General features: G+C 36.8%; 1 protein-coding gene across 2 annotated transcripts in view; it reads right to left on the bottom strand.

The window, feature by feature from the left end:
* Positions 1-27,572, bottom strand: part of ulk4 (unc-51 like kinase 4) — a 276,239-nt gene that overhangs the window by 12,775 nt on the left and 235,892 nt on the right. For both annotated transcript variants that reach the window (XM_067401179.1, XM_067401171.1), the window contains exon 35: positions 27,321-27,506. In XM_067401179.1, the coding sequence (XP_067257280.1) occupies positions 27,321-27,506 (186 nt within the window). The remainder of the gene's footprint in view (positions 1-27,320; positions 27,507-27,572) is intronic.

The following is a 27,572-nucleotide window of genomic DNA, read 5'->3' as shown; positions in this document are numbered from 1 at the left end:
TCATAGCTTGTGACACACGTTTCAGCGCGGCGCGAGGGTATGCATCGACGTCACTTTCCCGCCGAAAGCGTGTTCCCTCAGCTGGACTGAGTGGCAAAAGAACCTGCTGCGTGACTGGATTTAATGGGGGAAACTCAGAAAACGCGAGTAAAACAAACGAATTACACTAAAGGTTGGACTCGAAAGTGTTTCTTACAACTTGTCAAATAAACCTAATCCATGGATATTGACATGCAGCCAGGAGTCGTGTTTCCTGACATTTATATGTGCCTGATTTGACTCCGGGGAAATACATAAAGCAAATCTGCCTGTGAATATTTTATATAACTGCAATATAGGTAGGTTTAAATCCGCGTAATCACTTATATCAATGTTATATATATCGTCATATTGTCCAGCCCTATAGTTTTATAGTATAGTTTTTGTCAGTGTTTATTTTAAAACACACAATTATGCAGAATATAAGATGGAACATATTTAATTGATGATTTGTCAACATAATATATAACAATACAATATATATGGGATGATTTTACCTCAGAATCCAACAATTTGACACAAAATGATAAATGCAAATCCATGTTTCTGTGAATTGCAGTGATCCATTTACTTCTTTTTCTGCTTTCAGTTTTTAAATATATACCTTGGGAATACCTCATTATGTGGGTATTTGTAGCCTACTTAGTCATTTTGATAGTAGGCTAATATAGCTAATATACACTTACAGCCTATGTTGCCTTAATATAAGGCTTATATAAGGCTTTTAATTTTTTTGCGGCTCCAGACAGATTTGTTTTCTGTTTTTTTGGTCCAATATGGCTCTTTGAACATTTTGGGTTGCCGACCCCTGGCCTAGTGACTTTGCAAAATGCAGCGCCTGTGAATGTCAGCGGGAGTAAACAGTTCTGATGCACACATACCGAGCAGGTACGAAACAACTAGTTTATCAATCGCAGATGGATTCATTATCTTGCGCGGATATAAAAGTATAAGAGGATAAAAATAATAAAAACAAAAATGTGTCTCCAAATATACTTGGGCGGCCGTTATTATACGTGGGCAGCCCGCCCAAGTAAAGTCTATGTGTGGGAAGCACTGTACCATATATGCTAAATAATCACATATGGTTAGCAACCCTGACAGATGCAGCTCTTCAATGGGGCTGACAGAGGGATAAGTATATAAGTATATGATAAATACATACAGTACAGTCCAAAAGTTTGGAACCACTAAGATTTTTAATGTTTTTAAAAGAAGTTTCATCTGCTCACCAAGGCTACATTTATTTAATTACAAATACAGTAAAAACAGTAATATTGTAAAATATTATTACAATTTAAAATAACTGTTTTCTATTTGAATATATTTCACAAAGTAATTTATTCCTGTGATGGCAAAGCTGAATTTTCAGCATCATTACTGATCCAGTCTTCAGTGTCACAGGATCCTTCAGAAATCATTCTAATATGCTGATCTGCTGCTCAAGAAACATTTAATGTGTACAATTGTACAAAATATTTGTGTACAATATTTTTTTTCAGTATTATTTGATGAATAGAAAGTTCAAAAGAACAGTGTTTATCTGAAATCTAATCTTTTGTAACATTATAAATGTCTTTACTGCCACTTTTGATTTAATGCATCCTTGCTGAATAAAAGTATTCATTTCTTTAATTTCTTTTCAAAAAAATAAAAATAAAAATTCTTACTAACCTCAAACTTTTGAACGGTAGTGTATAATGCTACAGAAGCTTTGTATTTCAGATAAATGCTGTTCTTTTGAACTTTCTATTCATCAAGGAATCCTTAAAAAAAGTACACAACTGTTTTCAACATTGAAAATAATCATACATGTTTATTGAGCAGCAAATCAGCATATTAGAATGATTTCTGAAGGATCATGTGACACTGAAGACTGGAGTAACGATGCTGAAAATTCAGCTGTGCATCACAGGAATAAATTACTTTGTCAAATATATTTAAATAGTACACAGTTATTTTAAATTGTAATAATATTTCACAATATTACTGTTTTTTACTGTATTTTTAATTAAATAAATGTAGCCTTGGTGATCAGACGAAACTTCTTTTAAAAACATTAAAAATCTTAGTGGTTCCAAACTTTTGGACTGTACTGTATATATTTTAACAATATTATAAAAAGATCATTTATTCAGTCATTAATTTACTCATACATGAGGCCTGCACATAATCTTAAAACCAGATGATTGACTACTGGTGTGATGTCTAGTGCACACTGTTGCTTATTCTGGCCTACAATTTCCCACATTAACAGGAAGCAGTTTAAAACTCAGCGTTGTGTTTTTTAATGTGCTGTGCAAGCCCTATCTGTAAGTTCCCCTATTATGCTATTTTAAAGGTTCCTAATTTTGTTCTGGAGGTCTCCTACAACAGATTTACATGCATCCAAAGTCAAAAAACACTTTCTGCATACATATATTGCAGCATCATCTCTTTTCTCAAAGTATCTGAAACAGTTTGATAAAGGATTTTCATCTCTTTAAACCCCTACTATCTAAGAGCTTCCTCTGCTCTGATTGGTCAGATGGCCCAGTCTGTTGTGATTGGTCTCACGCTTACGGCGTGTCGAAACGCCCATTATCATATCTGAATTTCAGCTCTGGAGGCTTCCTAAGCACTTGACACACATTGATACGAGCAGTAACGATGGCGTCCGTATCAATTCCAGCATGTGTCCTCATCCACGGGCGGACTGGCCATCTGGCATACCGGGCACTTTCCCGGTGGGCCGACGTGCTTTTTGGGGCCGACGGTCGCCGACCGCAAAAAAAAAGAAAAAAGTGAAAGTGGTAGGCCTAGATCGGCGGCCCAATACTTCTTCAATTGACACTGGGCTGCTGGCCCAAAACACTTTAGTCAAAAATATAACATAGGCTAGTTTTTTTTTTTTCCTTCTGACAGACGCGGCTCATGAAACATGTAGCTCAGTGGCCCATTGGTTGTTTTCTTGATTGACACTGGACTGGCCCAATCTATACAATCTATAGGATTTCTGCCTGCATGCAGTTTCAGTGTGATGGTGATCATGGAGAAGAAACGCAACGGAGGTGCAGAGAAGCTGCGTGAGAGAAAAAAACGCTGCCAAGTGTGTCAAATTGACACAAATGTTATATATATATATATATATACATAACTATATAGTCATGAAATTATAAGCGGAAGGACGGGTGGTATTTGTGATCTTATGTGGTGGTGGGCCGGTCTGGGCCAAAATGCCATGGCCAACTTTGGTCCCAGTCCATCCCTGTCCTCATCCTTTGGAAGTGCATACAAATTGGATTTGCTTTCACTGCGCAGAAACCAACGTCTTCTCAACGTGTCGACAACACAAACCAAACTCTTCAAGGCCTCAGCTACAACTACAACTGTGTTTGAGGGTTACAGTAGATGCTGTTTGCGAGCAACCAATGAAGATCATAGGCTGGCATTATGCAAATTTGTAATAAACCTACATAGATTTGTGGAGGAAGTGAGACTGGAATGGACCCTTCACTAAGCCCCGCCCTCCTTAGTTACTGTTGCTACGCCTGTCAAGCTTTCGCGCCTGGCAAGTCTATTACAGTATGTATGCACTGGTGTCAGACATTTCCAAGGAGATAATTAGTCATTTTTGGCGAACAGGTGAAATATCTGAGAGATCAAGACAAAAGGGACTGCAATATGCATTCAAAGGATATATCTACAACATAATATACAACTGATTAAAACATAATTTGATCAAAATTGAAGCTAAAGCTGCTTGCGCCGCCTCATACGCTTACCATTCAAATGGGAAACACACAAATTGAGGAACAGCTTTGTTCAGCAGGTTAAGTGAAATAACCTAATAATTATAAATCAAACAGCTTATCCATATGTCTTGTGGAATAAACACAAGACATTAGCCTGACCACTTTTCAATGATAACATTCTCTCGCTTATATTTTTAGCGCACCAGGCTAACGTATCTCCGTCTTGCCTTTAATCATTTTATTTTACGTTCAAATATATGCATTATGAACAAAGCAATGATGTGCTGAGTTAGCTAGCTAGCTAACCTACCTGTCAGATTGTCCTACCTGGGCTTACTGCATGTGCACACATCAATATTAAAATGACTGTATTTGCATTTTTGCAAGGGTAGGTTTAGGGTTGGGGTCGGTGTAGATGTTAATAAAGCCATAGATCATGTTAATATCACACTGGAAGCACAATCTGATAAGTAGCATTTTTCGCTATCGATTTATACTTGTTCTAACGATTAATGCTACATCATATTGTGCTACCACTACTGTACTTGCATTAGGGTTGGGGTAGGTGTAGATGCTAATAAAGCCATAAACCACATTAATATCACACTGGAAGCACAATCTTATAGGTAGCCTTTTTCGCTGTCAGATTTTGCTAACGTTACCTACTGTTTCAATGGGAGGTAGCAAAATCTGACAGGGTAGCACAAATTGTCAGAACACATGCATTTCTCCCCTTGGGTTTTAGGTTTCAGGAAGGGAAAAAATTACAACACCCCGCCCAAACTTTTAGGATACCGGGTATCAATCCATATGCACACCGCTTCAGCATGTTTCCCTCGCTCGAAAACTTGACAGACCTCCCGCGCCTAGTTACGGTTGCTAAACCACGATTGGCCTGTGGCCATTTTCGGCCGTGGCTTAGCGAAGGGTCAATTACTAACGACTCGTTTCAGGAAGCTCAGAATCAGTTCTTTTGTTTGGGAGACAATAACTTTGAAACTTTGCAGGTGTTTTACAATCACAAACAATTATATTACACACTACATGATATCTGAAAAAGCATAATAGGGTCACTTTAAACATTATATAAAAACAAATTAACTTTGGTTGGTCATGAAGATGGCCACATGTTTTCATATGGCGTTTAACACAAGTTAAAACAACAACAACAACAAAAACTATTTTAAATACATAGTACATTAAAAACACAATTCCAAGTGCTGAGCTGTTAAGCCTGGCGAAAATAGTGATTATGATTACTTGAATTTGTTGGCTGTACAAAAAGAGAGCTATTGAGTTTTAATTTTTAAATTGAGTTGATCGGCAAACGTCTGCCATTTTCTTAAGAAAATATTTGTATATGTATATTGTATATATGGTCCCAATTTATATGAGGTGGCCTTAACTACTATGTACTTATATTTAAATGAATAATTTGAAATACATGTTTACATTGTACTTATATTAAAAAAAAAATACCTGCATGTAATTACATCTGTAAATAATTTCTGTAATTACATATATACAGTACACAGTTGACCCATCCCTTACACCTTAACCCCCCCTTAAACTCAACTATACCACCATACCTGTCCCTAACCTTACCCATATCCATCTCAATAGCAGCAAGTGTTTTGCAATACAATATGAACAAAATAAGTACATGGTACTTATTTTTAGTAGTTAAGGCCAACTAATATAAAGTGGGACTATTGTATTGCATTGTACATAGGAACATTCTTATAAACTTCTTGAATGAATTTATCTTAAGAAATGTCTTTTTCTTTTTTTTTGTGAATTCGACCCCAGAACCTCGGCTTCTCAAATGTTTCCACAGTGTGTAATGCTTTGAATTAAGCTCGTAATCATATGTTGCTTTTAAATTATTTTCAAACATTTCAGGTACAATATTATGATTTTTCTTATAGATTCTTAATATTCCTTCTTTATACCACAGATATTTTTTTCCTCCTCTAGCCAGGATTTATACCATTATCTTCAATGCTTTATTATGTTTAATTACAAATCATTAAAAAAAGAGACATAGTATAGACCAGCCGGATATGAAGCTTTGTTCTGAGAAAATCTCCTTCTTTTTGCCAGGAATTAATTTGAGAGAAGCCATATGACTCACAAACAAGCTCTCCCTGGAAAGCCCTCAAATGTCCACCAGATAGCGGATGAGGAGAATGTTTTGGAACAGCCACCTAGAAGAAGCTGCTTTAAATAGCTGCTGAAATTGTTTCTCAGCAGCTGATAGACTCACAGCCCCTCTGCGTAATTCACTGTGCCCAACACGCCTGAAGCAGTCTGACTCAATGCAAGACACTATGCTGGCCTTCATTTCTCGGAGTTGGACACAAAATCTTGCATCTCAGATGCAAAAGGTTGCAGTGTGACACGTACAATGGAAGCTGACAAGATATAGTGAGTGAAAGAGTAATCAAGACAAGGGCAGTGGAAAAATATAAAAAGAGACAGAGAGATGGAAGGAGTGAAAGAAATGTTATATGCATGTGTGAGAGCTTAACTGCTGATGGCTTGAATCACTTAGGCTTTTTATGACTGTCATCAGATGCAGACAGTCAGTCTGGTTTAAAGAAGCATTCAAAGTGACAGCAATTTGCAGCATGAAAATCAAAAGTAATTCATTTATTGACAACTGGCAATTTAAAGGAACATATGTTAAGCTCAAAAGACAGCTTTTGTGGCAGAAATGTTAATTACCACAATAATTAATTTCCACTTGTCCCTCCTTTTCTTAAAAAGGGAGGAAAAATCACATTAACCTTTTCAATTTTACAACTTAGATGCTAATAACAACCCAACATGTACCCTAAAATAGAGTTCAAATAACACAATAACCATAACCTTGATTTTTTTTGTTTTTAAATGGAAGAATGTGTCAATTTTTTTGTGCTAATTAATATTATTAGGCCTATTTTAATGCAACATGAGAAAGAGTGACTGCTGCCAATGAAAACATGCAAATACTCAATGATGTAATGCATTTGAACTGTAATATATTTTATTAAATTTCTTTAACTCTTTCTCCACCAATGACAGAATTTTCTGTAATTTATGATAATGCCACTGACAGAATTTTTAGGCAATCCATGTTTTTGCTGTTATATGATAGGGGCGCCATTGCGCATCTTCTGAAAGAGAACAGAATCTCCGGATCAAAACACCGGCAAAGAAGCAGCAGAAACAAGCAATAAAATCATTGCGTACACATGCAAGATAATGAGATCGTCAAACATTAAACAGCATAAAAATCAAAACTGCCTGAAGTTACAGAATATAATATCGACCCAGGATGAGGTATAGGACTGTGAAGCTTTGGGGGGTGTTGTTGGATCTACTCTTAATCTACTCCATCTATGTTTTAACTAGTGTTGGCAGTAACGCTATACTGTAACGCAGTTACTTTTGACAGTAACTAATACTATAACGCATTACTTTTTAAATAAATTACCTTTGTTACCGTTACCATATGGAGCGTTGTACGTTACTTTTTTAAATGAATTAATTTTGGCTGAACTGTAGCCTACAGCCTAACCTGTTTACAGCAGCGACGCATTGTAGGATCGGTGGATGCCAACCACTGTAAACACGAAGATGCACTGTGGGCGTGTTTCTGTTTATTCAAGTATGTGCGGCAGTCATGGCAAGTCAAGGTGAGAGCAAGACGAGATCATTTAAGCCATTAGTTGACTAATCACATTTATATTAATTTAATTGCTTAAATACTGGAGAGAATAAACTAATAATGAGCCTTTATGTAATATAGGCTATGCACTCAAGCGCACACATAACGCTTGCCAGAAAGAACCGGCAAAAGTAATGATTATGAATATGACATAAAACAGCAAGGAGACATTTTAATTGTTTATTAATAAAGTTAATAAATGTTAATAATGTTTTCTGAATCAGTGTCGGCTGCAAAGATGAAGTTGACATTGCTGACTCTCATCATCTCCGCATATACTGGACGTGCCTATAGAGAGAATGCACATTTCATTCAGATTACATAATCAGAGTAGACTCTTTTTTTGTTTTTAATTATTTCATTTTAAAGTAGATATTTCAAGCTTTCTATAGATATATTTCTCGTGTCTGCGAGGCAAGCAGCCTATACGCTGAGTTTCTGTTCATTTAGCCTATAAGTCGCGCTCCAGTTCATGCGCCAGTGATCGCGCCCACGCCTGCCAGGCAATCGCGCCATGCCCGATGTCTGCCAGGCAATTGGTTGATGAAACAGTGATTAAAATTAAGATACAATTTTTACAAAACGAAATTCACTTTAAAGAGAGGCTTTCTATAAAACAAAACTTAATGAAGTGGTCAAAATCATGTCTCACCCACTCCATGTCTCCCGATATATATGCATCATATCTTATGATGCATCTTACTCATGCTTTTCACTTTTCATAATCAAGTAAATTAATTTAAAACATAACATAGGACTATTTATACATATATATGAAACTACATTTTCTTTACTGACAGTACAGAGAAATTTCATAAGCAAGAGCGGATTATAAGTCACGAGTCGGATCAAGAATTATTTATTCTGAGACTTATTTTTAATAATGGGGGCACTCAAGTTATTTGACAATTTAAGTAACGCAATAGTTACTTTCCCTGGTAATTAGTTACTTTTATAATGATGTTACTCAGTTACTAACTCTGTTACTTTATGTGAGAAGTAACTAGTAACTATAATTACTTTTTTAAAGTAACATGCCCAACACTGGTTTTGACCATAATTCTGAATCCGATTCAGACATTGTCTTTGACAAAAAAAAAAAAAAAAAAAAAAAAAGTTATTTTTCTTAGCTTTTTGTTCAATATGTTGCTTTTTTTAAATGAAATTTACCCACATTAAGTGTTGATAAATAGATAGAATAAAATGTGAAAACACACTTGGGTCACTGTCACACATTTTAACTTGTTCTAGTTAAAGTCTAAGAATTTATTTTAACAAGTAAAATAACTATCTTCTGTCAGATTCAAAAAGCTGAATACAGAAGGCGTAGGATGTAGCGCGTTATGAACTGCGAGAGGCATTAAGCATCGCTTCGCTTCAGAAGGCCTTTATTTACCCCCTGGAGCCGTGTGGAGTACTTTTATGATGGATGGATGCACTTTCTTGAATTTCAAACAGGTGGTTTCCATGCACTGCCATTATAAAGTTAGGAGCATCAGGGTGATTATTAATATAACTCCGATTGTATTCGTCTGAAAAAAGAAAGTCATATACACCTAGGATGGCTTGAGGGTGAGTAAACCATGGGGTAAATTTCATTTTAAAGTGAACTAATCCTTTAACATTTGTTAATGAAGAGAGAACCAAGAAAAACAAACAATGACCATTTGAATTTAACATTACCAAAAAATAATAAATGCTGTAAATGTATACTGTTAGTTTATTTTAAGTAAAGCATTAACTGTTAACAAATAAAACCTTATTAAGATGGTTATTTCTCTCTTTAGTGTATCAGTAGGACACATTAATTATAGATTTCCACATATTCCCTTTGCAAGTAGTGTAACAGTCCAATGAGATTTTTGCATGAACATGAAGTCCTACAACAGATGGCATGGCCTCCATAGAGCTCTGATTCTGACATCATTAAGTCAGTGTGAGATTACAAGAGACAGAAGCAATCCATAGAACAACTGTGGCAACTTTTCCAAGATGCTTAGAATGACCTACCTGCTCTAACTACCTTAAAAGTGTACATAGGTGAGCCTTGCAAGCTTGCCACTCAACTCTTACAGAAAATCAATTGAAAACATCCACTCAACTTTGCGCCAATAGACATATGCAGTCAGTGTGAACACACCCTAAAATGATCTAGTCACTACCAACCTTGAACTTAGGAAGAGCCTTCTGACAAAGAGAATTTTAACACTGATATGAAAACATCACGAAAAACAAACATTTTCCTTCAACTCCCTCCTCCGAACCTAAACAAGCTCTGTTGCACATTTAATATGCAAGCAGTTTCCTAGTTTCCCCACTTCAAAGGCTGACATGGAACAGTACACCCAAGTCCTTGTAATTACCAACTGAATTAACATGCCTATTAGCATATTAGTATAACAGATTCTCAGATGGGGTCTTAAGGGAGACTCCAATGTTCCTTCACTCGCTCACTCAAGTGCACGACCCGCCATTCTGTTAAGAGGACAAGATGAGAGGATGTGGAGATGAACCCAATCAATCCACAACCCACAAACATGTGCCACACACACACAAACACACACTTTCATCAGCGGCTGCATAATCATGTAAGACGAACACAAGAGCTTATGCACATTGTCTTCAGACAATACCTCTCGTTAGACCTGAGTGGAAAAATATTGGCGACTATGAGAAGATAAACAGTTTGATGCAGGTTTGAATGTTTTGTGGGTAAGCACTGGGTATCATCTACTAAAAAAGCATTCTGAATGTATGGCTGTGCTGTGAGACAAGAGGCAAATGTTGTTTGATGCAGTTTTAAAAACCTGTAAATCAAACACAAGTATGATGAACGTTATTCAAAATACGTTTAGCTTGTAAAGTGCAGGTTCATCATTCCCTTACAAAAAAAGTATTGTGGCAGTACTGTGGTAAAGCTACTATACTGTGTACTTTAATATACACCACAGTACTGAATGATTACCAAGAATGGTAATGCCATGGTGTATCCACAAAACAATGTTTTACCACAGTAAAATGTCCAAATCATGATTCATTTATCTGTATTCTCTAGATTTTTCCATTACACTTACATGTATTTATTTATCGGAACACGAGTTGAGAACAAGTGCCAAAACACAAGTTCCAAAATTGCTCGGAAAAGTACAAGCTAAGACAGAGATGCAGTTGTGCACGGAGTGGTTCAGAACAAAAAGTTCAACAACCTTGTACTTGTTTTTCCGAACCTTTCTTTTTCACAGCCTATCTTTCTGACATCAGAAAGTATTACATTGACCACAGAGGACATAACAGTAGAAGAAATCGTGATGACTCATTCAATTACATAAAGTTTCTTTTCTTCAAACTGACTTAAATTCTTTTAGGGTACAAAAAAAAACCAGAAGAAGAGATAAGGGCAGAAGAAAAAGAATCAAGACTATGACATATTATCAGAATCAGGCACTGCACTTGACAATATTACAATCATTGTTTCAATATTAATTGATATTAAAAAGATTTTCGCAATTTATAAAGAAAACATGAAGAATAGTGCCTGTGAAAAAGTTGCCAGCATGATGCTATGGGATTGCTATGCCTTTTCTAGGACATTCTGTTGCTAGGGAATTGCTAAGTGGTTGCTTACTGGACCAAGTCAAAAAAGCCTAAGTCCCTATTCTCACCCTGTTCCCTCTCTAAGGGCAAATCTGATCACTTAGAATAGTATTCAAACTTTTCTAATTACATTTCTAGAACTTTTGATGTCTTAGGCCGAAAGATGTATTGGTTGCACATAAGGCTGAAGGTTTTACTTGTACAAAAACACCTATGAGTGCATTTTATTGTGACTCCAATGTTTTGGCCTAATGGTTAGAGAGTCAGACTTGTAACCCGAAGGTTGCGGGTTCGAGACTTTGTATCGGCAGGAAATGTAGGTGGGGGGAGTGAACACAGCGCTCTATTCCACTCTCATTAACCACAACTGAGGTGCTCTTGAACAACTCCCAATTGCTCCCCGGGCACCACAGCAAAAATGGCTGCTTTAAGTGTGCACTTGGATGGGTGAAATGCAGATCACAAATTCAGAGTATGGCACTCCATACTTGGCTACACCTCACGTCACTTTCACATTAACCTGCATGTTTATTAAAGATCCTTACAGAAACCTTGTAGAAAATGGCACAAACATAAGCAAGAAGCTTCCTAGTTGATCAGCAGTCTACAGACCCCACTAGAATAACGTATTTTCAGCCCTGTGCCAACATCGTCCAACTGAAACAGGTTCGGTGGGAGGGAGGGACATACCGAAAATTGTGTCAATTTTGCCTCTAAGCAAATGGACTAAAAGACACAAACCTCTAATTCTGATTATAGTCTTTAAACCTCATGAGATCTTTTGCTCCTAACTGTTATTTATCAACTTTCTCATTAAAGCTCTAACATTACAAATCAATGCAATATGCTGATCACTCCTGGTCTTGGCTGACTCATAAACAGCATGCATTGACTCATCTTTTTTTTTTTTTTTAACAGCACTTGCGTTACTCAGAACATACAGTTCCCTTTCTGACCCAATGTTTTGAGTGGCCCAGGAGTGAAATGGAGTCCTCTTCCTCTTTAGCCTTTGTACTGTTCTTTGAAAACCCCTTCATCATGTGCTGGATCTATTTCTGATATTATAGAGGCAATTAGTGAGGTCTTTGATGGCTTGATAAAAATGAGCATGCATAGATTTTACTGCGCTGCAATTAATGAATACTAATTAAAAGGCCTTTGTTGATGGCCGGGGTGAGAGATGGATGAGTGAGCTTGGTTTTTCTTGCTTTAATTGAAACCCTTTGTCACTTGCCCACTCACGTGTGAATAAGTGCTCTCTGTCACTCCGAAAAAAGAGAACAATGTAAATTAATTTGCATCATTTGCATAAATATAAAGCTTTTTTTGCGTAGGTGGTGAAAGCAGTTGGATTTATAAAACATCCAACCATCACAAGTTTGTCCGATTGAATAATCCATGCACGCACAGGTTTTCATCAAACTGGCTTCGGATCATCACTCTTTCATCCTTCTGGATGTTCTGAAGAGCGCAGAGAGTCGACCTGTCTCGCTGTATGGTGCGGGAAGCGGAAGGAAAGAGTGATGATTGAATGGATATGTGTAGAATGTGTCATTTATTTGGAGCCTTGCACCTCTTAATGGAACCAGTGTGTTAAAGCCTTATATATAATAATGTTACCGGATCTAGGTCAATCCAATTTCAATTTGACAAATTCAAAGAGAGAATTTTGTAGAGAAGACAGTCTGTAGAGTTTGAAGTATGACAGATTAGCCTCTTTTACCGTATTTAACAGATTAAGTAGTCTCAGCCTCACATGGCACAAACTCCCTACACTGACCACCGGACGTACATTCTACACAAAACTTGAAAGAACTTTGTTGTGTTTAAGGTACCAGGTTGATATTATTCACACTTTTGAGGAAGAACACATATTTGGATTTGCCAAAGTTAGTGGAATCAGATAAGCTTAGTTTTGTTTGAGATGCTAAGTATTAGGGTATACATGCATAACTGTATGGCGGTCAAGCTATATTTGTGAAATAAGGTATTACTTTTAAAGAGACAGACATTTTAGACAAAGACAGACACTTCCCAGTGTTTCCCCTCCTGATATTACCACCCCATTGTTTGAATATAATTTACCTATTCCCAAAAAACATATATAAAACAAATCACCCCAATGGTAGCACTGCATATCAGTAAGCCAGTCTTTTCTGTCTACGTGGGATTTGGCTTGAACAAACTGCATTGTGGACCACAGCTTATGTTGTTAGACAAAGGTTTGGCTAGGGTAGACTACATGTTAGGTGTCAGAGTCCATTCTTTCCTTCTCCAAAGCAACATATGTAGGATCGCAGGGATGCAGGAGCCTATCCCGGAGTATCGGGCAGAAGGCAGGGAAACATGGATATGTGGTGTTTTTACTATATATCTGAATTTGACATTGGTCTTGATGTGGTAACCTGTCCAATCACAGGCTTTTACCCAACTGAAGATGAGGCCTACAGGTCCTGGCTATTAATCAAGAACCTTTGCTATTTGTACAGTATCTACTGGAGAGACTAACACCACGTCAAACTCCACAATAAAAAAAAATTTCAGCTCACACACCTGAAACCTCAGGCATTAAAAACTTTTTATGCAACTGTGCAGCACGCAGCGTGCCAGCACTCAAATCCCAATGCGTGTGCTTTTTCTGGAGCTGATAATTGTGTGAGATAATGCAGATCTATGCTGATAACAGAAAGCTGGAGAGCATTGTTTTTACTGCAGACACCATGCAGAGCAGATAGTACAGATGGGATAGAGGACAGATAAAAATGGATGGAGAGAGAGGAGGAAAGATAGAGAAAGAATACAGTTTTGGCTTTGCTGTGGCGGTGGAAATGGAACATGACATTGACAATGCTGTACCCTACAAAGCCAAACTAGGACAAGGTCAGCGAGTAACAACAGTATAATTGTTGTTAGGGCTGATAACACATTAATATTATAGTGGAGTAAGATCTACTAGTTCCTCTGTAAAAGATGCATGAGATTTACATTTACATTACATTGATTAAGTAGGAACTTTTATCCAATGTATACCAGAATAGTACAAATTTCAGATGTAAACTCCAATATTGAATTTGATGCAGGCAGCTTTATGTGGATAGCCAATGGAGTGTGACATGGATCCTCCTTGAAGACTAGACACACATGGACCCCCCACTGAAGACTAGCCATTGTCATCTGGGATTATTTCATTAGCTAGCCATTGTTTGATAATCCAGCTTACAAGTCATTGAAGGATTCCAGCTTTGAGATGACAAACACCTGGACCAGGAGCTGCAAAGTATATTCAAACAGGTCCAACTGTCATAATATTGCATGGGCTCAAGTGATGGGAGAAACCACGTGTTTCTATGATTTAGCCAAGTGAAGCAGTGTATTTCAAGAAGAGGAGGGGGCCCAACACTGAACCCTGAGGCACCCCGGTGGTTAGGTGATGAAACTTAGACGCCCTTCACCTCCAGGAAACCTTGAAAGATCTGCCTGTGGGGTAGGGGAGTTTTAACATAGACATGAAGGGGTTAACAGCCCCACAAGTAACAAATGAAGCATTGCAGGAAAGATGATCACCAATAACTGCACTGGAAAATTGTCGATCACAGCAAAGTCACTCCTCCTTCCTGTTCCCAACCTCATCGACAATTCAGCTCACACCTTCTTCTGTGACCAGTAGCGCGGTATCCAGCCCTGACGGTTCATCTTTCGAAAACAAGTTTTGCCCATGGAGGAGTGTGCAAATGTGTGTTTGTGAGTGGAGGCCGGTGGCCCGAGGCACCGTACCTGGGTCAATACTCTTTCATGCTGCAGCTGGGCTGAGCGACGAGGCCATTGTTGCTACTGTCATGCTGTGAGGGGCTCCAGTCTGCAGGGGTGGCCACAGCAGAGCTAATGAGCACGCCTCTGAGTCCCAGGAGTGGGAGCTTGCCGTGCAAAAAGTGTGTGGATGTGTTTGTGTGTGAGCGAGCGTCTGCTAGCACCACTGTCCTGCTCCATCCTCTGCATTATTCATGCACTTGATACACACTGCCACATTCTGCTATCCTGAGAGCATCGTGTGATGTGTATCTCAGGGAATGTCTCACTACGTCCGTCCCTTCTCTGTCTCTAGCTGTCTCCTCGTTCGCCCCTTTCGTTGTCACCAACAACTCGGTGAACTGATTGAGAATGTAGAACAGCAGCAACACTCGTGTCCTTGTGGTCCAGGGCTCGTCACAGCAGGGGAGGCGAAAATCATAATGATGAGAATCATGTTTTTGGGCTTTTTGCCACTTAATATTGACAGGATAGTGGGCAGAGGACAAAAACGGGATCTGCAAATGCTGCAGATTCTAATGCTTGCTGGCCACAGGAGAACCATGATCCAATATGATGGAGTATGCGACCTAACCCATAGGTTACAGCACAGGTGAGAAAATACAGCAGGTTTCTGGTCTATAGATATGGCTCAGGCTACTTCTTCAGTGCCGCCTTCTACTGTTTTATTGTCCCCCCAGGGAAAAAACCAAAAACAACATTTTCTCAACAATTGAGTTATTTCTCGTATCAGTATCACAAGCGCTATAGTAGTAATGATGCTTGCCTTACCAATCACCACTAATCAGAACTTTGTGCTTAATGGAACTAATTGGCTGTAATATATGAAGTCAGGGAAAGTTTAAACGAAAAGTCTCAAACTCCTACAGATTCACAAATAAAGCAGCTATATCAAAAAGCGGGAGGTTATGAAGGAACAAACAGTGTCATTTGCCTGTGAGAAGGAAGCTAATTACTCATGCTCAATGTGGATCAGAGCAGAGCAGGATTCTCTAGAGACTGAATCATTAGGTAGAATCAGACATGACAATAAAATACCACGTGTACAGCAACACATCAGAGGGATGCCAAGAGAGTGTATATGTGTGTGTGTCAGAAACGCCCGACGGGGTGATTTATCTCCAGTAGTCTTGGAAGGCAGACAGCAGATGAGGGCAGTAATGTGACCAGGTCATTTCATTCCATTAGCACTGCAGTGACAGAGCCCGTGTGTAATTAGGACAGGGACAGCAAGTCATAAATCAAAGAGGACAATTTAAAACACAAAACCAACAGACATGCTTCAGTGCATACAAACACACACACAAATAGTAATAAACATAAGTACTCTGAGGTGCCATCAAATGATCGATCACGGCAACACATGACAATTATTGTTTGACTTTATTTCAACATCATTTTTGATATTGTGATTAATGATGGTGTTATTTTGCGCTGCTACTTGTAGTCTGATTTATTAGTGTTGGGAAAGACACTATAGACTGTATACAGTGAGCTTTGGACAGACCCTGTTTTTGTGCTCAAAAATCAGCTAAACGAAGCACAACAGAATTGACTGCAACAGAATGCATGTTGAGATGGATTTATTACTATTTTTTTCTACTTATAAATGTGATACAGATGGTGAGAGGTGAAACAATGCATGTGATGCAAAGTCAAAAATGTCCATTTGACACATTTGTACTAGGGCTGCACGATTAATCGAAATTAAATCGAATGCGACTGGCTGCGATTTTTCTATGCACAGCTTTTCAGTGAAGCACGGCTCTGTGATCAGTAGTAAATGCTGCTCCATCTGAAAGCCAGATGGTACTTTTGTGCAGAAACTCCAAAAATGCCTCACAGAAGTAAAATAATGCATGTTGTTCCAGGAAATCCCAATGGGCATCATACTATTGCTGTAGATGAATAATCTGAAGATTGAAACGCTTTGATTAAACATGACTAATAAACACAACTACGACAATATATGGTTTATCTGAGTTCTTCAAGCCTTCTCTGGTATTTTCTTGATAATAAAGTATATTTATAATGCAATGCTAATCGATATTATCACTGTATAGAATTACTATGAAATAATATGTTGTGTGCCTTATTCTGTGCACATCATCTCACAGAGGGATGTTATTTTAAACACTCAACTGACGTTATGAAGTGAGTTTGGAGTAAAAACATGTTATTAAATGTTGTCTTTTGTTGGAAAAGATGTTCATCAATCCTTCTCATGTTTGGAAAGATGTTTGACGTGTGCTGCTTTTTCAAATGAACGTTATAAGTGACGCAAACACCCAGTACTTTCAGATGGAGCTGCATTTACGACTGATCACAGAGCTGTGCTTCATTGACAAGCTGCGCATGAAATAAAGTGCAGCCTTTGTGATTTCATAATCGCACTAAGCCAAATCGCGATTTCAGGTTAATTCCGATTAATCGTGCAGTCCTAATTTATACACAGTCCACACTCCAACATTTTAAAAACAAAAGCTTGGATGGAACTTCATATCAACCGTTATGCCAAAGTCCACAAAAACAGCAATTCATTAATTTGTTGAGTAATTAACAAAAATCATACAGCCATATGTTCTGTTAGGAGTGAGAATGATGAATCAGACAGCACTTTTTCTGGGTGTATTCTATGATCAACAAAGAAGCAATGTCAATCGCATGCTTTGTTAAACACATATGACACACTACATATATATATATGCTGTGCGTCATGTAAATAATGTGGCCAATGCAGTTACGTTGAATGGGTTTATAGCTAATATGCGAGATGCTCACGTTCTCTCTAGACATTGTTAGTTTACTCATTTGCTTGCTCATGACAAATAGCAACACAGCGAAAAGTATTTCTAATATGTTGGAACTTTTATTGAGAGTAGCCCATATTTACCTGTGGGGACGTGTCTTCACAAGCACCTGTAAGAGCTTTTGTGACGTTTGAGTCGATGGAGGCGCAACATGCGAAAGGTGTGTTTGCAAAATATGCTGTATTTTTGTAATCCGCTAGGTGCCGCTAGTGTCACAGAAATGACATACTTCAACGATCAGTTTAGGACACAGATTTAAATCAGACACGACAAATAAAAAACACCATGGCGTCAATTTAAATGTATGCCAGAAGAACCTTTTAAATTAATAATTAAAAAAAGTATAACAATTAGTATTAGCAGCCTATTATAAATAAAAAAATAAATAAAATGTAATTATAATAAATATAAATAGGCTATAATAAATAAAATATCAGTAGGCTATTCTTTAAAAAAAAAAAAAAGTTGTAATTATGCAAACACAAAAATGATATCTATTAACATCCTTAAACTATTTATAAGTTTTCATAAAAAAAAATCTCTATGGAGAAAATGAAAAATACAATGTGATTTTCGGTTATCGAGATCTGGCAGCAGCTATTTTTTCCTCTTGGGCGAGCGGTCCGCTCATAGCTAATCCTACCCATGTAAACTCGCATAGACCAGCAAACCAATGAGAACACGGGACAATGATGACGCTCCATAACAAAAGCGCGAAGGTGAAAAAGCTGCTGCAGATCAGCTTACCCGGAAGTCTCCGTAACTGGCAGATTTAGGGAAAATTACCGTCGTTTGGCAAATAAATTAATTACGGACAGTTACATATGCATTACCAATCATGTAGGCTTTATGGTACACATCAAACAAGGGATTTAATAGTAATTTATAATGTTAATATTAGTTGCCGAGTCCACGAATGGCTTGGGTATGCAGAGCATTCGCAGCTTATATGGACCGCACGCCACTGATATATATATATATATATATAGGTTCAAGTGCTTACAAACACAGTCCTCTCTCGCACACATAACTAAAAAAAGCCATTATTTACATCTCCCTCTAAATCCAGGATGAGAGACACAAAAACAGGTGGAGACAGTAAGAGACAGACAGATAAAAGGAGAGACAGTGTTAAAACAACAGAAGTGTTGTGATCTGGCTCGATGACACTAATGAGGCCTATAATAGCTCTTGATGGAGGGAGAAGATCCTAGGGGGGCAGAAACGGGGGTGGATGATCAACAGAGAGAGAGAGAGAGAGAGAGAGAGAGAGAGAGAGAGGGCGGCTTCCACACAAGCATGTAAAACACTGAAGCACACATTACACTGTGGATCATGAAATAGGAAATGAAAAGTATTTGGTGATTACACAAAAAGAGAAAGAGAAAGCGAGAGAAAGAGAAAGATGGTAAAAAGTAGATGGGTGTGACAGATTGGTAGAGCATTTTAGTTTGTTCTAAACAGAAAGTGATCTGTGTAGATAATGTTCTGAGAGATGGCAGTCTATTTCGCCAATGTAATTTACATTATGGCAATGAAGTGGGAAACCACTTTCTAAATGTGGCCATTACACTAAAGACAATGATTTTCTGCTGTTCATTATGGTTGTAATCAAGGAATCAAGGGTGGTAGAATATTAAAGGAATTGTTGTAAACCTGTATGACTTAAGGTGTGGCCACATTAGTGAAATTTCAGCTATATTTTGGGGGCAAAAAAGGTTTGTGTAGATTGTCAATACTGTAGTGATGTATGAAGCACAGCTCACAAGAACGTTGCTTGCAAATCAAGAAGCTTTCTGTTGGTAAATGCAGCAAATTCACATGACCAATTTGAACAAGTTACAAAATCTGCATGGGGAAAACTTTCATTCCATTTTGCAAAATTCTTATTGAAACCCTGCAAAAAGTGCTCTGTAAACATGCTCAAACGTTATCAAAAAGTAAAAACTGACAATTTAGCACATACACTGCTGTTCAAAGTTTGTGCTCAGTAAGATTTTATATAAAGAAAATATTTCAGCAAGGATGCATTAAATAGATTTTTTATGCTTTTGAAACTTCTTTTTATCAAAAAATTCTAAAAGAAAAAAAAAGCATCATGGATTATGCAGGATCACTGTTTTCAACATTGGAAATAATGATAAATGTTTCCATTGCACCAAATCATCATATTGTGACACTGTGACTGGAGTAATAAAAATAACATTTTAAAATATATCAAAATAGAAAACAGTTATTTTAAACTGTAATTATATTTCACAATTTTACCATATTTTTGATAAAATAAATGTAGCCTTGGTTGAGCATGAGATACTTTTTTCAAAAACATTAAACCAATCTTACCAACCCCAAACGTTTGAACTTTAGTGTCAAATACCCCCTTCTCATTCAATGAGTGTGACCTCAGTAGATCACACATACTTGAATGTGTGAGAGAAATGTGTTGATGAGATATCAGCCCTGGGCCTCTGCTCAAATATAAAAATCACAATGATATATAAGATATTTGTCTTCATTTACAAACACAGTTGTACTGGAAGCAGACGTAATGGAAGCAGAAATGATGTGTTTTAATTGCTGTCATGGAGTTCATCTTCCTGTAGAACTGTGTAATTGTGTGAGAGCGAGATGCTGTGCTGGTGTCTTTCTGGCACCATCATTCCAAGGGACTAGTAACATAACCTTAACTAAAAAATATTCCTCTCTCTGTCTAGACAGTATTCCACATCTGAAGCTCAGAGCGGTTTGAGGTTTGTTTGCATTCAGAGGAACAGATCCAGTTCTTATCAGGAGGGAAAAAAACTGATGCAATCAATGAAGGGATACCAACATGACAGACACACACATTTGCCAGTGGCAACACTCCACTGCATTGATTTTTCAGCAAACTTTCTAATGTCAGGGTTTCCACACATATTAACCAATTAATTTCCATGAAATTAGTTTGTGATCACTGGATATCAATTTGAATATTTTTAATAATATTTTTATTTATTTTTCAATTTTTTTTTTCTGCCATTTTGAATTAAAAAAAAAAAAAAAATCTTTAAGCTCCTCCTAGAGTACTGCTCCAATTATCACAAAAATTTAACTGAATTATCCTTAGACCGTGGCGACAACATTTTATGCAATTAAAGTTGATTAAGCTAACCATAACTTGCGAACAAATTCACCAAAGTGCATGTCAAAATGGATGTGAGGTTATATCTTCACCACACTTTGACATATTCAGACCAGATTTGGTGTGTTATGACAACGACGACTTGAGGGTATATGAGCAATTTCGGCACAGCACCACCTACTGGTCAAGGTATATGAGAAATATACATTTGCTTATAATTTCTAAACAGTTTGATCAATAATCACCGTCTGCCATTTTGGCCATCGACCATTTAGAATTTTGTCATTATATATATATATATATATATATATATATATATATATATATCTATATATATATATAGATATATATATATATATATATATAGGCAAACTATTCAGACATTTTTTATATATTTTTACTAGTTGGTTCAGGACACTACAGTTCATTTATGCAAGTGATGATAGTAAAATGAAGTAAACTGTGACATTATACAAAAAATTCTTCATACAGTGGACTACCAGTAAAATTGATATAAATTTGGAACCAAAAATTATTCAGGCACTTTATGATATCATTTAACACACCTGTCCGTGTGTTTTCGAGCAATCTTGAAGAGCAGGATTAGACACTTCAGGTGTGTTTGATTAGGCTTGGAACTAAACTTTGCAGGACAGTGGGTCACCAGGAGCAGGGTTGAAGACCTCTGGTGTAGACGCTAGGGCTGGGTTGACAATACTGATTTCTTGACTTTATTCAATCCCAATTAAATCTTTTGGGTAGGCATTTCTCTGCATGGCATAGCGGGCATGAATGTTCCGATAGCATCAACATCCTACACAGCATTGAGTTCTCTCGAAAGGGAACCTCTTAGCTATGATTGTAACCCTGGTTCCCCGAGAAGGGGACAAGATTCTATATAGATGTTATAGCATGAAAAAAACAAACAAACATGGATGAACATCAGAAGGTATGTTGATAGAAACAGTAGAACTTACCCAAAATATATCATGTCTCATGTTTACCAGGGAAAGACATCAATAAAACAGCTTGTATGAAATATGTCACTTAATGTTATATTTACCTCAGGAAAGCCATTCAATCACCATAAACTCGTTAGTTAATAAGACTTAAACATAACCAGAGAGGTGCATTTTGATAAATATATGCCCTAGATTACATATTCATTATATTTTACTGAACCTGTCAGTGATGTCTTAATCATTTAATGCATAATTGAATAAATGTCATAAAAACAAGTTATTATAGTCCTCTTTTAAATGTTTATGATTTTTTTATATATTTAAAACAATTTTATCTTAAGTCTAACACCATGTCTACACCGGATGCGACACATCAAAAGACAATAGAACCCCATTATAATCCGTGATATTGTCTACACTGGACGCGACAAATTCCTGACAGTAAACGGATTTCCCGTTCTATTTCTGACGTAGTCCAAGTGCTGTCCAACGGTCGTCTTGTCACAGTCAGTGTAGACAGCTTTTATCTGTTGCGGCGCGATAAAGGTCACGTCTGGTGTAGACACGGTGTAAGCCTAAAGTAATATTGAAACTGTCATTTGAAAGCTTACAGACTTCAGTTTTCAATGCAAATGACAGAGGAAGAGTAATTTATTAATTTGCAACAATAATATTTATCAGTCATAAGGCCTTTTCAGACGTTTATTTATCACGATGCACATAAAAAAATTAAAATAAAAATCTTTAAAGGTGCCCTAGAATTAAAAATTTAATTTACCTTGGCATAGTTGAATAACAAGAGTTCAGTACATGGAAATGACATACAGTGAGTCTCAAACTCCATTGTTTCCTCCTTCTTATATAAATCTAATTTGTTTAAAAGACCTCCGAAAAACAGGCGCATCTCAACATAACACCGACTGTTACGTAACAGTCGGGATCATTAATATGTACGCCCCCAATATTTGCATATGCCAGCTCATGTTCAAGGCATTAGACAAGGGCAGGACGTCTGGATCTGTGCACAGCTGAATCATCAGACTAGGCAAGCAAGCAAGGACAATAGCGAAAAATGGCAGATGGAGCAATAATAACTGACATGATCCATGATATCATGATATTTTTAGTGATATTTGTAAATTGTCTTTCTAAATGTTTTGTTAGCATGTTGCTAATGTACTGATAAATGTGGTTAAAGTTACCATCGCTTCTTACTGTATTCACGGAGACAAGACTGTCCTTATTTTCATTTTTTAAACACTTGCAGTCTGTATAATTCATAAACAACTTCATTCTTTATAAATCTCTTCAACAGCGTGTAATGTTAGCTTTAGCCACAGAGCACTATCAAACTCATTCAAAATCAAATGTAAACATCCAAATAAATACCATGCTTATGTGATAAGACATGCTGCATGACGAACACTTTGTAAAGATCCATTTTGAGGGTTATATTAGCTGTGTGAACTTTGTTTATGCTGTTTAAGCTTGGGGGCGGGGAGCACGAGAATGTAAAGGGGCCGCAGCCTGAATCGGCGCATATTTAATGATGCCCCAAAATAGGCAGTTAAAAAAATGAATAAAAAAAATCTATGGGGTATTTTGAGCTGAAACTTCACAGACACATTCAGGGGACACCTTAGACTTATATTACATCTTTTGAAAACACGTTCTACGGCACCTTTAAAGTTTCGTAGAAACCTCAGTTTGTTTTTTATGCTTAGAGCCATTTTATTTTTTGAGAAAAAAGGTCTGAAAATGTTGGAATAATGGAAATTATGGAAATTTATGGTTCAGATCACTAGAAAAACATATATGGAAAAGTTTGGTACTGCGACAAACAAAATCTTACTGAAAGCTAATTTTTTTGAGATATCACCTAAAATGTGCAGCAAAACTTGTTCAGATTTTTGGCTTTTATTGTCCTGCAGTTTTAAAGTCAAATGTGTTTTGTACACACACACACACACACACACACACACACACACACACACACACACACACACACACACACACACACACACACACACACACACACACACACACACACACACACACACACACACACACACACACACACACACACACACGGTTTGTTTTAATATAATTTTTTTTTATAATTTTTTTAAGTCATTTTCGTTTTTTTGGCCAAGTGCATCCTGAATTTTTGGTTTCGGGACAGAATTTCCATTTAAGTGCATCACTAACTTTAAGTATTAATTTTTGCAGTTGGTCTGATGCTGCCTGCCATGCTTGCTTAGCTTCCCATTTTTACATTTACATTTTTACATTTAGTCATTTAGCAGACGCTTTTATCCAAAGCGACTTACAAATGAGAGTTTGTAAGTCCATTTTGACTATAGCATGCTTGGCCTCGATAATTGCTACCTGCAGCTATGTTTATTACTATTATTATTGTTTTTATTATTATTTTCCAGTACGATTTGTAAAAAACTAATTGTAACCAACCAGAGTTGATTGATGAAATTATTTACAGGCAATTTTGGAATAAATCAAATTTCTTTTCAGCAAAAAAAAGAAAAAAAAAAAGAAAAAAGAAAAAAAAAGAGAGCTATTTACAGAAGCTCAGCTTTATTTTTCATATAAGAAAAATATTTTTTTTTTTCAGCTTAATATTTTCATATGAGACCTTGAGTGTCCCTGAAGTGTCAGTCTGGGTTTGTGGCTGGGCAGTGTGTGAGTGATTTGTTTGGATGAGGTCACTCTCTTCTCTCTGGAGTCTGCCAAAGCCAACAGCTCCTCTCCAAATATCTGCAGTGTTTCAGAACAGATGAAGTCATCAGAACACTGATGACTCAACCACAGGCCAGGCAAGGGGCACATACTACAAACACACACACATTCCCATAGGCAAAAGATACCCATATATTCGCACATGATGACAAATCCACAAGTTTTACAACATGTTCTCCAAACCTCATATTTCATGTTTACATCATAAAACCAGTGTAATACCCATGTCACTATACAAATTTTTGTCCTCATAAATCACAAAAACACACACACACTTATCCACAGACAGACTATCCCGCAATAAGAAAGAAGAACCTTTCCTGGATCTTGGAGAGTGACCATAACACTAGATACTCATGTATGCTTATATAAATATGATATATTATCTTATATAAATATGATTATTGATATGATGATATGATAAATATGATTATTCAAATATGATAAATAATATTTTATAAACAGTTTAAAGTCATCAAGAAACAACATTACCACCCATTTTAATGTGTGGAATAGGATATCTATTTCCCATTTTATTTCATCCATTGGGAAGTGATTGGTCTCTGTATCAGTGATTTTCAACTGGGGGCCTCAAGATGACTTTTAAAATAAGAAGAAACATTAAAATAAGGTAAACCAGCTAATCTTTTTCTTTCTTTCTTTGAAGAACCAGGTTCCTAGGACAATTTCTTTGAAGAAACTAGGCCTAGGAAAAATTAGCTATCCTGATTTAAAAAGTGTGATTTCTAGACATGGAAAGTCATGTAAACTAATATAATCTGAAAACTCAATGGGCATTTTTACATAATGAAAATACATTTTTCTAGCTATGCCAAGTTCAAAAAATATTTTAGTGGGAAACTGGGAAAAAAAATACAGTAATTCAAGAAGTCATGGGGGCCTTTAAATATTTAAGATAAGTGCTCTGAAAATTAAGTGTGCATAGTAATGTAAGCCCAAATGGAAAGATGTTTTAGAGTTGAATTAAGTGGTTGAATTTTTACGAGTTTACATGGAAAGTTTTTGTTGTTTACTTTTCTTTTTTATTGTGGATATAGAGTCAATTTTTATTAAATGTTGACTTCGACTGTACAGTGCAAATTAAATAATCACTTTTTGGCATGATTATGTAAATCTTCTCTGCCTTGCAAATTATAAAATAAATGTTTATAGTTAATCGAGGCAAATTGTTGAAAACATGGATAAGGAAAGGGATCCTGGGATTAATCCTGATTGAAAAATCAGTCTCACCCATCATAAATAAGAAAGATCAATGACACGCTGACTTTCACACAGTTGATGCTAGTTTGATGAATGTAAACATCCCTGCTGTGTTATTTTCATCCAGACTAATGATATATATTTTGTCCTTGCTGATATTGGACAGTCCCTCTAATCAACAAATACATGCAAATGAGAGGATCAAGAAAGGGAGAGAGCAAAATTAAGCAGGCTGTTTTTGCTACTGTACCTTTAAGACTTCAATACGTAAATCACCTCAGTAATGATTGGTTAATATATTCACATACAGAAACACAAAGAGAGAGAAGAAATCAACAGTCATGAGTGTCTGGGTGCTGTCCTCCTCATTCTGTATGGCTGTAACCAACCTCTCGACAACCCAGAAGGCCACACTGCACAGGAAGCACAGTTCATGCCCTTCCACCACACAAACTATCCAATATTAAAGAGAGGGTTCGATCTGCCTCACACAGATACATCACATATTGAGCCGACACACTGACTCTGACAGCACCAGAATATAAAATAAATAAATAAAATAATAATAAAAACTCCCTACTTGTTCTTCCTCCAGAGTCACACACAAAATAAAGTAAAAAATTTCTTGATATGTGATCTCCATTTTACTCTTTATTACTTCTTATTACTCTTTAGAGATGACATGGTGTATTAATAAATAAATAATATTATTAATAGATAAATAAATAAAAAACACATATGGTGCCTTTAATAGATAAATAAATAATATTAATAAATAAAATCTGAAAATAATAGACTAAATAGGGCCCTTCATTTGAACTTTAATTTATTTTCTAGTCTTTCTTTCTTATTCCTCTGCTTGGTGTTAATGTTTAGCTACTAAAGGGGCCCATATAATGCTCATTTAAGGGTTATTAATTTTGTTCAGGGTTGTACCAGAATTGTTTACATGATTTAATGTTTAGCCTGCCAAAGTGTGTTGTGACTGGTCTACCGCTTAGAGCGTGCTGAAGAAAGGATGGGCTACACCATCCATCCATCCATCCATCCATCCATCCATCCATCCATCCATCCATCCATCCATCCATCCATCCATCCATCCATCCATCAATCCATCCATATATATATCTATATATATATATATATATATATATATATATATATATATATATATATATATATATATATATATACCAGAACACCTGAAAACTCCCAGTCCGCCCCTAGGCACCTTTGCAACTTTGCAGGTTGTTTACATGCACAAACAGTTATATTAAACACTAAAGGGAAGGTAAAGTCAAAAAAGCGCCACAAGTCCCCTTCAACAAATAAGACCAGAAAAAAAAAAAAAAAAAAAATGAAAAATCCTTCCTTATTCCTCCGTTTAGTGCAGTGTAAATATTTAGCTACTTAAAATATGCTTCAAAATGGCTAACCCATTTGGTATCATATTTTAAATTATATATCCAATATCACACTTTTGTTTGCTTTTACTGCAACGATCATTCACATTGCATTCATGAGTACAGCTCAGCTGGTCTCAGATCAGATTTTGCATACACTCACCAATCGTTTCAGCACGCGGAGCAGCAATTTCTGCTGTCTGGGCTCAGTGTGCATCTGCAGTGCATGTGCCAGGCTGAGCAGCTCCTCTGGCTGCAGGCGGTCCGCGCCATCTCCTCCATACAGCTGAGCCAGCAGAGACACACAGTGACTGGCCTCCTCATACACCTCACTGTCATTACTCGCCAGCTGCGGGAGAGAAACACAGACATCTGAACACTTACCCAGGAACAACTCAAATGAAACACTATGATA

This window comes from Chanodichthys erythropterus, chromosome 2 (assembly GCF_024489055.1).
Source record: "Chanodichthys erythropterus isolate Z2021 chromosome 2, ASM2448905v1, whole genome shotgun sequence".
Classification (NCBI taxonomy): domain Eukaryota; kingdom Metazoa; phylum Chordata; class Actinopteri; order Cypriniformes; family Xenocyprididae; genus Chanodichthys; species Chanodichthys erythropterus.
The sequence above is the reverse complement of the archived record's forward strand: the minus strand, read 5'-3'. Positions and strand labels throughout refer to the sequence as shown.